Below are 15785 nucleotides of genomic sequence, written 5' to 3' on the forward strand. Positions count from 1 at the left end.
CATGTACTGTCCGTCTGTTTGGTGACACTTGTCACTGGCGCAGGAGCACTGCTCTAAAAAAAATGAGAGACTGTACATAAACTGGACCTGTCATAAGCTTGTGCTTTTCTGTGCAAATGCTGCCTCACTGTGGTGCCAAGGGGGAAATTATATGTTTGCTACTGAGGGTGTGTACACTAGTCCAGAGCTTAAGCTTTAGGTAATTATCAGGTAATAAAACTAAATACAAAACTAAAAGAAGATGTTTGTTTTTTTTACCTAATTGAAATAAAAATACAATAAGAAAATGTGTGTTAAACAAAATTAAACAGATGGAATATACTGTATATAATAAAAATAATGACTCAATCAATCAATACATACATGTACAGGAAATGTCTACCAAAGCCACCTGTAGTTCCTTTGTCTGTCTTCCGTGGTTCACTGTGGCTTTGACAGAAATATAGATAAATTAAATTGTGTCACCTGTACAGAGCACAAGAATAAAGAACTCATTTCAAATGTTTTTAAATGGCCTATGTAACTATTACTGAGCTATCATGAATTTAAACAAATAAATTTACATTGCTTGTTTTGATTCCCAAAAACCACAAACACAAGTAAGAAGAGGAGCAAGGAGAAGACCCATCATGGAAAGGCAGGTTTCTGCACGCACCACAGGCAGATAAAAGAAATGGATGGCATCCAGAAATCCTACCAGTGGCTGGACAAAGCTGGACTGAAAGACAGCACAGAGGCACTAATCATGGCAGCACAAGAACAAGCTCTGAGCACAAGATCCATAGAGGCTGGGGTCTATCACACCAGGCAAGACCCCAGGTGCAGGCTGTGTAAAGTTGCCTCTGAGCCAATCCAGCACATAACAGCAGGGTGCTAACAGGAAGGGCATACACGGAACGCCATAACCAAGTGGCTGACATAGTATACAGAAACATCTATGCCGAATATGGCCTGGAAGTCCCGAGGTTCTGGTGATGGCTTTCCAATGGACATAGTAGTGGTGGACAAGCAGAAGAAGACGGCCGTAGTGAGAGACGTAACGATACTGAATGACAGCAACATCAGGAAGAAGGAACACGAGCTGAAGAAGTACCAAGGGCTCAGAGAAGAGCTCAAGAAGATGTGGAGAATGAAGGTAACAGTGGTCCCGGTGGTAAACAGAGAGCTCAGTGCAGTGATTCCCGAGCTAGGCGATTGGCTCCAGCAGATCCCTGGAACAACATCCAAGAGCGCCGTCCTAGGATAAGCAAAGTTACTGTGCAAGAACCTTAAGCTCCCAGGTCTCTGGTAGAGGACCTGACCTTGAAGGATAAAGACCCCCCGCAGGGCAAGGGTGTAATTTGATATAAATATAGATTTCATAATCTCTATATAAAATATGACAAAATCACAAATCAGGGGAAAAAAACAACAACTGTGCTTTAGTTGGTTTAAGTTCTTTAACAACCTTTGTTGAGTGATATCACCAAAAACCAGCTGTTAAGCCAGCCTTGTTCATGCCTATGTAAAGCCTGTGTAAATGCTTCTGCTTTGATGTGAGCACAGCGTGTATGTGTTAAGTCTGAAAAGTGAGTACTGACTGCAGAGATGAGGAACTGCTGCCATCTCTGCACTGAGATGAAAAGAAAACAGATTATCCACAGAAATATGCAACTAAGTGAGCAGACTAACCAGTGGATTTCCAGTGTGAAAAGTTTACAGCCCGAACCGTGAGCTGAAGTTGGGAGATTTTATGCTACACAGCAAGAAGTGCATCATCTTACTTCTAATATGAAATTCAGAACTGAAGTATTGAAGCTCTGGATGACAGTGCAGCATTTTGGACTGAAGAGGAAGAAGTATCACACTGACTGGATGGCAATACACCTCAGCAGTTCAGCTAATGGGAGTTCTACTTTAGCTTAGAGTTGCTATGATTAAGTGCAGTTTAATATTTATGCAATCATCCATCAGTGTGTTATTTGTAACTGTGTGCGTGTGTGTAGTTCGCACTGTGTGCAGTATGTTTACAGTTTTCTGTAAAGAGTTGGTCAGTGCCTGAGGTCTTTATGTGGTCTAATCCCACAGCCTCTTTCTGGAAAACACGAGTAGCAGTGGAACCACTGACTCAAATTTTGGATCTCATTCTCATGACCAAGCAATTGTGTGAGTTTCAGAGGGCTCTGAAGCTATAAAAGAGGGCAATATGAGCACATACACGTTACATTATTGTAGCTATTTCAAGGGAGGCTAAACAGTGAAGCACAGTCGGTCCCAAGATGGGCAGGGTGAGTAGAACAACATTTAGATCTGGCATGTAAAATCATTAATACCAGGTTATCACTCACATACAATCCCCCAGATCATCTTCTACGAGGACAAGAACTTCCAGGGTCGCAGGTACGAATGCGACAGCGACTGCACCGACTTCCACTCCTATCTGAGTTGCTGCAACTCGGCCCGTGTGGAGAGCGGGACCTGGGTCATCTACGAGAGACCAAACTACTTGGGTTACCAGTACGTCCTGAAGAGAGGGGAATACCCCAACTACCACAGCTGGAACGGCCTCAATGACAGAGTCAGCTCTTGCAAGATGATTCACTTTGTAAGCCATCTCAACACATCAGGTGCCTCGTACCAAGAGGTCAAAGACACTGTGGTTAGTGGGAAAGTGGCTGTGTAAGATCCTACACATCTCAGGGGACATTGGGGAATTTTATAGCATTTTAAAAACGCCACTTCATTTTCACATAAATGAATCTTGAAATCTGGATCGGTGGAATAAATCCATGATAAGAAACAACGTATTTTGTAGTGACATCAATCAAACCTAGCTTCATTGTTTTCCCAACCCCCTCCCCTCTACCTACCATCTTCTTCTGTATCCCGCTTCACTCAGGCCCCTGGAGACCCCTACAAGATCCAGCTGTATGGCAAAGCCGATTTCTCCGGTCAGGTGTTTGAAGCGAGCGAGGACTGCGCCTCTGTGCTGGAGACGTTTCACTGGAGAGAGGTGCACTCCTGCAGGGTCCTGGGAGGCTGGTGGGTCTTCTACGAGCACCCCAACTACAAGGGCCGCCAGTACCTACTGGAGAAAGGCGAGTACCGCAGGCCTGTGGACTGGGGCGCTGTCTGCCCCACTGTGCAGTCGTTCAGACGGCTGACTGAGTAAAAGAATTCCAATTATTATTATTTTTTTAACCTTTTCTTTGGCTTTCGATTAGCTAATAATTTGCATCAATGCAGCTGCTAAATAGCTAAAATAAAAACTGAATGATGAGGCATTGCGAAGTTGTTTCATCCCTGTGTGTTAGTGTGGTGCTTTAAAGTGTGGAGATAAAAAAGTCTACCCTGTGTGACCACAGCTAAATTATTTAAAGCTGTATTAAAGAAGTTATTAAAAGGGACTCGGGGGTCTAGTTGAGGGGGTTGTGGGTGCTGTAACACCATTTAACGGATTTTATGTTCACAGATTTTCCCAAATTAAAAACATAAGGCACCACTTCGGTGTTTATGCAAAATTCAAGCTATTTTAAATCAGGGCTAAACTTGGCAAAGTATGCTCATGTCCTTTAGAAAGCTCCAATCATTGCTTTTGCATGAGTTGTGTAAGAGCTGCATTCATTTTCAGTCAGTCTAACATTACTGCTGTGTGTTGCACACCTTTCAAATCATTTTACAGACTGGTATCCTAACAGAAACCAGTGCTAGCACAGTAAAAGGAGAAAAAACATGCTTTTAGTATACACTTAGAAGTCTTTCCTTTATATGATTGACTGTAAATAAATCAAATGAAACTGTAAAACAAACGTTTATTCTCAGATCTTCTTGAAGGTGCTCATGATAACAGTTTCCAACAGTTTAAAATCAACATATTTACATTGTAACCCGCATGCCAAACTTTGTCATGCAGTAGGATGTGTGGCATGCTGCTCCTGTCTCTTAGTCGAGTGTCCCAGTCTTCCTGTGTGCTCACATCGAGGACTGTCCCTCATCTACGAGGCTAAGCTGGGTGGTGTGCTCCCCCCACTCCACCCTCTGCAGGTCCAGGAGGGGCTCTCGGGAACGTGACGCCATGCTGGAGGTTTGGAGAGAAATCTGAGGCTGGATGTCAGACTGGGAAAGGGAATGAGGATAAGACTGGGACATGAAGTGGGTCTCTGACTGGAGGTGGGACTCAGAATGGGATTGGAGTGGGAAGTGGAGCCGAAGCCGTGATTGCGGCTCTGATAAATCCACCAGAAGGGAAGTGATGGATAATGGGTGGCTTGATGAAGAAAGAGAAGGGATGGAGGTGGAAGAGGAGGGATGTGGCACGATTGTGTGCTCGTGGGGAGAGCTGTTGAGCGAAGGGGGAGCCGAGCGGTGAGAGACCGGGGGAGTGGTACTGGTTTGGTGAGAGAATGGAGGACTATGGGGGGAAGGAGAAGAAGAAAGTGGATCGAACTCTCCTTGAAACACCTTGGTCATGCTCAGCTGTGGAGAGGGCGGTTCATGCATCATGGACGACGGAGGATTTTGATCATCAGGACAGTGCACAGGTGCATGCTGGGTATTGAGGTGTAGGGCCAGAGAGCAGCTGAGTGGGGACACGCTGGGCGAGGGAGTCACGGCACTGGGAGTCAGCAGTGCGGACGGGTTGTGAAAGAGAGGCCTGAGAAGTCGCGTCATTTCCTGCAGCTCCTGACTCACAATGGATACTTGATGGGAGAGGACAGACATCTAGAGGACGAGATGAAAGGATGTGAAAGCAAAAATAATATTACTGGTAATCCCATATAAATACAGCATTTCTCAGTAACACATAATTACAAGAAGCTTTTATCCCAGACACTCGTGTCGAGATAACCCTGCAGGGATTTGTGTCTCCTCCTTGAAGGGAACCGAGGATCTCATGCTCACTGGCCAAACGTGTAAGCTCCTCTAAAATGGCTTATAACTGTTTCTTAATATATTCATTGGTCAGTGTCACAAATAATTATGAAGAATGATGTCATTCATTCATTCATTTGTTCTTTCATTTGGTCTAATTAACTCCCTGCCCTAATGAGTCTTATTAAAACCAGTAGCAAGTGATTAATTTTTACTGTCATCATGCAACACAAGTTACACCAAATTATATACAGATGAAGTCTCTTTATGTCTCTAACAAATCATAAATAATAAAGCAAATAACAAATAAAAAGAGCTGATGAATTCCATCATCTCACCGCCCGAGAAAAGAAACTCTTCTCCAAATCCAAATCCACACTGTCAAAGTCTATTTATTTAAAATTGTGAAAGTACACAAATAATTAGGCAAACAGGAAAAAACCTTATGCCTCAAGCTTAAAAACAAGTACTGAAATATCCATATTCATACGTGTTTCACATTTTGAAATCCCTGAAGCGCACAAAGGTGCTTAAAGTAAGTAAAGTTGTAGAGCTAGCTTACTTTTTTTTAAACAAACCAATCTCAACCTGGGGCTATGGTAGGTATTTGGTGGGGTGGGGGTGGGGGAATGATTTGGCCCAGATTTTTGCTGGATGTACTCCCTCTAGGAGTACACTAGCTTGTGCCCCAGGGACCATTCACATGTCAGGGGACTGTGGTTTGATCACATAATGTAGTGTATTTAAAAATAACAAGGAAAAACGACACACATGCAGTGCATGAAATGTACCTTTCTAGCATTTGGAGTCATCGACTGGATTGATCCCTTTAATTATCACAGAACTGCTTCTTTGTTAAAGCCACAAAGAAACTGAATAAAGTTTTGATGGACAATTTTTTTGCCCTGAAGTAATAAACAAAATCTCTTGACAAACAGCTACATCTTAGGCCCCTGAAGGTTCTTATCTACATCACGTTATGACATCATCACGTTGTTTGTCGACCACCTACCAACGACCTGTTCTTAACCTTTAAGCACCTAATATCTAATGAAAGAATTACATAACTTTCATGTAATGGCAGTCAAATCTGTTGAAGCTGAATTATACAAGATATATTATAATGTCACCATGTTACCTAGCAACTGCCTAGCAACAGGCTTAAATCATCAATTTTTAGGATTTGGTGCACCTAGAACACTTTATCGAAGAATTGCATTATTTTCATGGGGATGTACTACTACTACTACAACTACTACTACTACTACTTCTACTACTACTAATACTACTACTACTACTACTACTAATAATAATAATAATATTAATTACTAACTTCATGCAGTTCTTAGCATTAATAGATTCATATCTTAAAGTGTTGGCAAAGTCTGAACCTGAACCAACTGAGCCACTTTACATGCATTTTGTTGAGACTGTCCTTAGAAACAACAAGTTAGACAGAAAGTTAAACTCTTACAGCTGCACAACCGTGTTCTACATGGTTGTGTAATAAATCATTAGCTGCCACAAGTGCCCAGTAAAATAATGTGGATGTAACCACAGATTAAGAGCCTGCTGAAAAAAATGTTTTGTTTTTCATGACACTATAACAAGCCTTACCTCATATTTAAGCTTTGTAATGGTTTGCATGGTTTCATCGCGGGCCCCTGTGGACACACAGATATACACACTTACACACAATGCATTAATTCTGAGTGAATCAGGACTTTGGAAGCTGGTATGAAGGATGATGTAAAAATGTGGCCTTCAGAAGTCTGATACCCACTGAGCTGGACACAATAACAAAAACATCCACCATATAAACGAATGTTGTTCAGTAGCAACATAATATTCACAAAGGCTCTATCCATCAAAAAACTTCAGTATTACTGTGCATTAGTTTTTACCGGCTCTTCCTGCTCTTTACCTGAGGTGGCTGAATCCGGGCCGGGCAGAAAGCTCTGGGTTGCACTGGGAGAAAAATCAAATCTCGGAATTGAACCGCTCTGGTTTTCTGTCTCGATCCCATCCACAAACCTGAGGGAAGACGGGGAGGCGGTGAGAGTGCATTTCACGCAAGACAACAAGATAACACAATAAAATTGGATTTACCATTTACAGATAATTGCCAGTTAGTATAATAAGAGACTCCAGAAAAAAAGGGGGCAGTTTGGGGAACTATTTTATCTGAATGTGAGAATTCAGCTATCAAAACCTGCTGGTTAATGACACAGAGACACCACATGGTGGCAGCAGACTCTGCCAACAAACTGCAATACTGGGTAAAAATGACACATTAAAAGCTGCAGTTATACATCCAGGCAGGTATACTGGAAATGACTTTTACTTGTTTAAGACAACATACGAGATCCCTCCTTCCTTACGTAAATTGACATTATACATAATGTCAATTTACATGAGCAAGTTCCAACAAAATAAATCATTCGTTGAGTCCAGAAAATCTTTTATTATATCACACAGAACTCCTTTAGAGTTTCCAGGAGTGTGATTAAGGCACTCCCCAAAACCTTTCAGTTATTTTATATTCTTAACAGCAAACACTTTCTTTTCAGAGTAGAGTAGTCGACAAGATTCATTAGCCTGGGAGGCACGAACCTGCTCAATAAAAAGTTGTTATTATTTTCCTATTAGGATCTAAAATATGCATGAAAGTGGTGCATGAGAAAAGATCGAGCTGTGCCCTGTCCTCTGAGGTGCGTGCATTTGCTCAGTGAATTTCAAAGTGAGTGGAACCTGGATGACAAACCAAAAATCCGTAGGCAGCATGCAAAAATAAGTATAAATGTAATAAGCGCCATCGATTTAAAGTCTATAGTTTTGTAGTTGAGTTCTTTTATGGGAAACTTACAACCAATCAAAAATGATCAAAGCGTCCTCGCTCCACACTGCTGTCTGTTCTGAGAGTGCTTCAGCTCTGAGAGGAAAGTCTCTCGGATCTATTATCTGCTAGACTCCTGCAGATCCCAGACCTCCATCTGCTTTCTACAAAGCCCGCAAAATTCACAGAGATGTCAAAGGCTCACCACGCCTCTCCAAGAACTCATCATTATAAAGAGGGTTTATGGAAAGGCTGCCCAGCTGTCAACAGTCAGTGGGTCAAAGGTCGTGCTCAGTGTGAGCAGATGACGGAGAGAGGCTGCGCACCTGTGTACTAATTACACTCCTGCTCACGCACAATCATACACAGAGTGTGTGACTGTAAGCGCTCCCTCATTCACTCATCTGCTATTTACTCCTGCTAGGAATTTGAGTTTTTGGACGCTAATGAGTCACCACCGACAGATGTAGTATTGCATAACGCTAATGTGCGTGCCTATTATCTCACGAGGTAGGAGGAAAGTAGCGTTACATTGTGGGATCTTTAGCAAAATGAGGTGTAAGGTGAAACTTACTTTTTTTTTTAGGACTTTATGTAGAAATTGGACACAAACTACCAAAAACAGAAGCGTGGATTGAATCAAAATAAGGTTTTTTATGTGGATATAATGTAAGCAGTCCGAGAGCGCAAACCACCATGGTGGCTCATTCTCCGGGGAGCATTTACTTTTAAGGGGATAGTGTGTAAATAAACATTATGTATGAGTAGCTAATGGATACTGACTTGTAAATAAGGGCGTTAATAACGTGAGATTATTATATAACGTTATACTACAGTATATTTCTAAGTAAGTAAGCGGCTCATTTTTTCTCTTGACAATACTTTAAAGATACGACACACTTTGAGGCCAACTTGAAAAAACGTAAAGGTTCGGTCAAATATGACTTGATGCAAACTATTAAGTGATATTTAGAATGCTCATTCACCACAACACGTTCTCATCCCAACAAAATTGTCAGTATGTTACGTGTTTGGAGCTGGTTGAATCTATACATGTAAATGTGTTTTGGGGAATGAGAATGCTCTTTTCACCAGTGTCATTTCCTAAATGTTGCCAATACAAACAAAGGCAGTAGAATTTTAAGTTTTAAAGATAAAAGACATATTACATTTGACCTTATTTGACCTTGAAGAAGAGGTCAGAGTTTAAAAAATAACATGATATTTTAAACTATATACAGTACTTTGTATATGTTGACACACACCACACTTGCAAGAATCATAGTTTCTAAATTCTAAGTAATTCAATGATTTATTGGTCAATTTTTGACCAATAAATCATTGAGTTGACCTTGAAGACCTTGGTAGATGTGAACCAATTTTAATGGACTGTTAACACGACCCCGCTCTACACCCCTACAAAGTTTCATCAGAATTCATTCAAAAGCTTTCCAGCTATCACGGTTACAAACAGAAAGACATTCAAATGCTACCAAAAACATAACCTCCTCCTCGACAAGTTTGCGACAGTTGCTTAGACATGATCTTACTTCCTGTTCAACAGCTTCGTCCTTTCTATAAAAACCTCAAATCCATCTGCCAGCTTTTTGTGAGACATAGTCGAAAGATTAACAGCGCCCATTCTGGTGAAGATTAAAAAAAAAAACAAAACATCCTTTGAAGTAATTTGGTGAAGTTACATTGGACATGACACATCTCAGCTTTGGGACTTCCCATAGCATTACCAGACACTTCAGTCCCCAAATCCAATTACCATGTTCTTCCTCTAAGCATGTGGTGTTATTTATTCATCTAATTTTGGTGAGTTTCCCAGTTTTGAAGATATTGGCTGTAGAGATGTCTGCCTTCTCTTGAATATAATTAAACTAAACAGCGCTTAGATGGAATTGAAAGGATGAAAAAGGATGACTGGGAAAAAAAAATCAGCAGCAGCATCTCATTTCAGAAATCATGACCCACTTATTCAAAATAAAATATGCGAACTTTGTTGGGAGCAGTTTCATATAAGAACTATTCTCTTTGCTACGTCCACCAGTCATATTGCTCTGCAGTGCAGACCCGTGAAGAGAGCTGCGTGCTTGTAATAGGATGTATTAAAGGCAAGAATTGAAACCCGCCTCAGTTGGACTGTAATGTTAGGTAGAGTATATACGCCAAAACATAGAGAATTCCTCCAAAAAACAAGAGCACGCATAGAGAGATTGTGTGATTTCATTCTTGGATAAGTCTCTACTTTATGAAAGCCATTTCTGAAACCACTCTGAGACTCTGCCTTTATATAAAACACAGAGGGACAACTAGACTTTTTCCTCTTCGATATTAAAAAAAAAAAATCTTCTGAAAGAAAGCATTTTGAGAATCTGCATACATTTAAAATTTGTAACATCATTTTAGCTACACACAAACGACTTTTAAAGCAGTAATATACAACACCACCGTAGCGTCACTGACAAAAGAGAGGGGGGAAATTTTTCAACCCCTTATTTTAAGAAACCCATATGAAATGAAGACAGAAACATTTTGAAAGGAAATGCTTAGATGCAGAAAATGAACAAATGCAAGTATGTAGTGTAGCTCTAATGACAGCTGGGGTACCCCACCATCCTTTCTGTGGTCGGGATCCAACCACAAAATTTCATCAACATCACAAAGGATTTTATTCCCTCACCAGGCAGCATGGGAAATATGCCCTGGTGTGTCTAATCCAGCCTTGAATATCCTCTATGGAAGCATCCCTATCGGCCTCTTTCATGGAATTTAAGAGGTTTTCTATTGAGGGATTTCTGTCAGAAATCTTCCACTGCTATGATGAGAAAAATTCCACTACTCTGCAGTGAGGTGCAAAGGATGTGAGGGTCAGGGCAAAAAAGATTTGTCAATGTGAGGTGGTCATAGAACCAAGCAAAACCCGAGCAGACTGACGGAAACCAACATCTTAACACATGATAATGTACTTTTCACTGCTTTTGTCGTCTTCTATTTTCTTGACAGAAAGTGTGGACAGTCCATGGAACAGTGAAGGCACTTAAAGTGTAGATGCACTGTTTGTCCACCTTCCTCATTTTCTTTACTTCTTTCACTTTCAGTTTATTTATTTATACAGTTCCAAATCACAGCAACAGTCACCTCAAGTCGCTTAATATTGCAAGGTAGACCCTACAATAATACAACAGAGAAACCCCAACAATCATATGACCCCCTGTGAGCAAGCATTTTGGCAACAGTTGGAAGGAAAAACTCCCTTTTAACAGGAAGAAACCTCCAGCAGAACCAGGCTCAGGGAGAGGTGCACATCTTCTACTGGCAGACCTTCCTTCCTCATTCTCACTGGCCCATCATTCACCATCATCTGTAAACAAATGCCCCAATTTATAGGGATCTAATTCATGTGGCTTTTTTTTCACATGATTAAAGGTGAATTCTTTGACCTGTATACCATGTGTGCTTTCTGAAGGAACACAGGAGGATATGTTGCAGTGAATGATTTATCAAATTTTAAGTGGATAAAGCAGGATAATTAAGCCTTGCCAATGCCCCAAACTTATCCGTATTGAAAATTGATGCCTACCATCAATAAACTTTCAACCAAATTGTTAGTATGGAATGTATTAATATATATGAGGCTGTATGCATACTTTTGGCCCTGTTTGCATTGGAGAAAACCCCAAATAAATCCAAGCTCATGCACCGAATTCTTGTTTTTAAAGTCATTAAAGATGTATGCTGTGCAATCATTCCACCCAGGAAAAAAGAAAGGTTCAAAGAATTCATTAAAAGCCTTAATTTATCATGCTGTTCATGCAAACTTCTGACCACAACTGCATGTGTGCAAAAAGGGTTTAACACACAGAAACTAGTGAATATGTTTTGAAGTTTATAGAATGATGAACATCATTTGAGATGTGAGGTACGCCTAATAGCTTTTTAGCTTCTTGTACTGTGTTGGCCGTTTGGAAAAACTTACAAAAAATGTTGAAATTGTTCTTAAAACCACTGAATGCTTGTTGTGTTTGTACATCACTCCCTTGTATGTTCCCTGAAAATGGTTGAAAGTGTATTTACCATGTTTAACAAGTTTCAGTCGATCAAAAGTTGCTAAATTACAACTTCACTTCCTGTTCGGCAGCTTTACCGGTGGTTTGTCTTTAATGGACAAACACTGTTGAAAAAAATATCTATAAGATAACCTTTGAAAGGCTTGATTTTAAGATTGGTAAGCAAGGCCGACAGGGTGCCTGACTGCTGCTCAAGCCAAAGTGCATTGAACCCCTATGGTGCTTTCTCCGAGTGGTAGACCTCATTTATGCTAGGCCTGGCTGGGCTCGAGAATGAGCAAAGGCCCAACCAAATGGTGCTTGTTCTCGAGCCCCTACCCAGGGCCTGGCTCCAGGATGAAGCTCCAGTGATTATGTCTTGGTCAGGGTGAACTATTCCCTTGATCTTGTCAGCATCTAAGGGGTTTTCTGAATCTCTCTTAATCTGGACCCTCACATAGGACCAATTTGTCCCGAATAAAGGGCCAAACTTCTCAGGCTGAATGGTTGCTATCCCAACATGGGCAAGCAAACCCCTCCACCATGGTAAGATAGCAATTCATGGAACAACGTCCTACTGGGAGACCGGGTGCACACTTCTGATATGCCAGAGCATGTCTGTGATCTGCCTGTCAGCCAGCATGGCATTACCTTTGTATCCACCCTGAAGAGCTGTAGGTGGTAGGAGAAAAAGGGTCTGGGTTTCTCAGCTTAGCCTGCTGACTAATCCAGACATGGATACGAAGTAGAAAATGGATTTAAGACTATTTTTACCAACTTTGGTGAACATTAGAAAAAAAATGTGTTTTTAAACAATTTTAACAGTTTCATTTAAAAAAAAATCCAACAAGACAGTAATTCATATGTTTGTGTGCTTTGAACTCAACTTTATTGAAGAAATCTGTGCCATTTTTTTTTTTTGAATGAAACGTGATTAAAAAGCCATGTGCCAAGAATCACCCTCCATCTGCGACCCAGTGCTGGCATTTGGGTATAAGGCATTAGATGAAGAAAAGGTAGAGACAGTGTGGGTGTCTGAGCTGCTTTACTGGTTGTGCCCAGTTTACTAAAACCAATCATTAAAGGTAGGTGACTTTTTTTCTTTTTAAAAAAAAACACAACTGTAATCCTGCTTTTACATGTTTTTTTGTAAAACTGACACAGTGGCACAATTTATGCTCGTCTGCGCCCTCACACAGCTGAGCCAAAATAAATTGATTCCCCAAGCCCAGAGTCTGCTGCCACCTCTCTAGGGACTCCATGCAAATTAGCCTGTGGATGGTTTGTGTTTATGAATAATGTCACAAGTGACAAGCAATTCAGGCCAAATTCCCACTGAGGATTATTTACCAGTGAATGAACTCCTCCAGGCGAATCTAATGCTAAGTACCGAGTCAATAAATCCGTGAATGGCTCCCTACCGAGGGCTGAGGTCCGGCTGCAGGCAGCTGAAGCTCACAACAGGGATCTGCAGGCTGGAGGGCCGGACGGGATCACTTGCTGGCCGGAAGGGCCTCGGCGGCAGAAGCGGGGAGCGAAGAGGGGAGCGGAGGGGGGAACGCAGGCCGCGGCCCAGCCTGCCAAGGGATGACATCTTGGGCAGAGGGGAGCGTTCGCCCTCGGACCCTGAGCCCTCCTCATCTTCCTTAATGGAAGGAAGCTTTTTCATGATTCCTCCATTACTCTCACAGTCTCCCTGATGGGGCAGAAGTTAAGATAGGAGGTTAGAAAACATCATCAATTTTCAGCAAGACTGAAATAAATACTGAAATATTATTCTTTTTTTCCTGCAGATTACCTTTTTTAGTCTTTAAAGTGAAAACACAAAAAAATCTGAAAAGCTTTTTGAGAGAAATCAGGAATGGTGTCATGTCACTCGCTGATCAGTAGGGGGAGCTGCTGAGTTACTCAAAGCACTGATCAGAGTGAAGACTCGCCATTCACAACAGCTGCATCGGCTCTCATCTCCATTCATTTTATGAGCAGACCTGCAAAGAAGCATTCTCATTCAAAGCAAACGCTCCAGTCGCTGACAGTCAGTCTGTGTGAGGTGAACCAACTGAACTAAACAGAGAGTTTAATTCCTGCACTCAGCGTGTTGTAGGCGGTAGATGCATTGTATTAAAAGGTTGTTGGTTGTATATCCTGCGCTTTTTCTCTTTTTGCATTTATGCATTCTCACATGCTCCAGTTCAAAAGCTGATTAAAAAAGCTGGCATGCAACCCCATTTTCTCTTTCCCCTCTATTCTCCCTTGTCCTCAATTTTTGTTTCCCCCTGTCACCACCACCAACACCACCCTTCCCCTCCTCTCTCCTCTGCTTGTTGTCTTCTTCATCCAGTCTTGGGCTCACGTGCCTGCTTGGTATTTTTAGATCACAGAGGTTTAATTTTAGCAGAGGTTTGCCTGGAGGGAACTAAGCGGAGAAGGGACTGTTTGGAGTTTCAGTGTGTGTGGGTCTGTGTGTAGTATGTGAGCAGCACGTGCAGTCTTGATATGCAGCGTGCCACAAAAGGGCCACCGGGAAGTTATTAGTGTTGGGTTTGCAGGTGTGTAAAACGGTGTATGTATGAACACTGGGCTGGAGTGTGACCAGTAACATGTTGTGTGTGTGTGTGTGAGTTTCTACATCTTTTAGCAAGTGCAAATATGTTGTGTTATGTTAGTCCGCTATCTGCATTGTGTTTGCACTTAGAGGGCATAAATGTGCTGACACAATCACATCACTGTGAAGTATGGAAATATGACTGTGCGTGTGGATTTCTTTGTGTGTTGGCACGTGAATGCAAATATCAGCAAGGTTCTTCCTCCTTCTTCCCCTGCAGCTTCCCCTTCATCCTGATGTTTTCCTCGTCTCGTCTCCATCTGGATATCGCTCTATTTTTATCCATCTGGGGATGACCCTGCCCCTCCCACACACATCTGACAGCACTATTTTTAGTCCCACGCTGCGCCCACTTAAGGATGCACCGCTGCTTTCGCTGCACGTGCATATATATAAACTCCATATGTGGGTTTGTGACTGTAAGATGCTGACAAGTTTGGTGCAGTGAGCTTGAGATTCATTCTTATCCTTTCATGCTGGATCTGCATCCATCTTGATTCGAAACTGCCTGTTAATGCAAATACCTAATCAGCCAATCACATGACAGCAAGTCAGCGCATTTAGAATGGGGAAGAAAGGTGATTTAAGTGACTTGGAGCATGAATCTGCCCAAACAAGCATCTCTAGGTTTTCCAGAGAACAATCTTAAAAAAAGAGAGAAACTATCCAGTGAGTGGTTTTACTTCTTTCATTTGAGACCAGGAAACTGACACTACATTTCACAAAGGATCTCCATAACTGGAAAACAGAAGATAGGAAAAACATTTTCCAGTCTGGCGAGTCTGGATTTCTGGGTACGCAACACAAAAGCATGGCTCCATCATATCTTTTAATAGATCCCCCTGTTGGTGGTGTAATGGTGTGGAGGATATCTTTTTGACACATTTTGAGCCTCTTAAGTACCAGCTGAGCTACATTTAAACATCATGTGTGAATGTGTGTGTGAACGGGTGGATGACTGGATGTGTAAAGCGCTTTGGGGTCCTTAGGGACTAGTAAAGCGCTATACAAATACAGACCATTTACCATTTACCACAACCTGTCTGAGTATTGTTGCTGACCATGTCCACGTGTACCATCTTCTGATGGCAGCACAAAGTTGGACAACTCACAAAGCTCAAATCATCTCAAACTGGTGTCTTTTCAATGCACCAATTTAATTATTCTTGTTGACAGAATTAAGCCCATATTTTTCCAAAACTGTTCTTGGCTTTGAAAACTTGTTTTGATACAACTTTCGAGTAAAATTCAGCTGGAACAGAGTTGAATTTTAACTGTGTTTGCTTAACCTGTTTGAAAACATGACCACATTTATCTTGTAAGGCTTAAAGATTTAATTTTATCTTCTAAATTATTAAATTCCAGAATTTGAAACTAGGTTATTTTCAGGCAGAATGAATTTAGCAATAAATGTTAAGTGAAATGTTTATGGCAAAAT

The 15785-nt window shown here is 41.5% G+C and overlaps 2 protein-coding genes across 2 annotated transcripts in view; one reads left to right on the plus strand and one right to left on the minus strand.

Annotated features, from left to right (window-relative positions):
* Positions 1-2258: 2258 nt before the first annotated feature.
* Positions 2259-3151, plus strand: LOC146642691 (gamma-crystallin S-like). The gene is made up of 3 exons (XM_085399246.1): positions 2259-2267; positions 2342-2584; positions 2879-3151. The coding sequence occupies exons 1-3, from the start codon at positions 2259-2261 to the stop codon at positions 3149-3151; spliced, it is 525 nt and encodes a 174-aa protein (XP_085255372.1).
* Positions 3152-3826: 675 nt separating this feature from the next.
* Positions 3827-15785, minus strand: part of LOC146642692 (voltage-gated delayed rectifier potassium channel KCNH8-like) — a 55313-nt gene continuing 43354 nt past the window's right edge. The window contains exons 12-15 of the mRNA XM_085397606.1: positions 13164-13438; positions 6776-6885; positions 6469-6515; positions 3827-4701 (exon numbers count right to left, since the gene is read on the minus strand). Of these exons, the coding sequence (XP_085253732.1) occupies positions 3952-4701; positions 6469-6515; positions 6776-6885; positions 13164-13438 (1182 nt within the window). The 3' untranslated portion in view covers positions 3827-3951. The remainder of the gene's footprint in view (positions 4702-6468; positions 6516-6775; positions 6886-13163; positions 13439-15785) is intronic.

This window comes from Rhamphochromis longiceps, linkage group LG23, assembly GCF_057381845.1.
Source record: "Rhamphochromis longiceps isolate RC_006_pf linkage group LG23, R_longiceps_female_GT1.1, whole genome shotgun sequence".
NCBI classification, from domain to species: Eukaryota; Metazoa; Chordata; class Actinopteri; order Cichliformes; family Cichlidae; genus Rhamphochromis; species Rhamphochromis longiceps.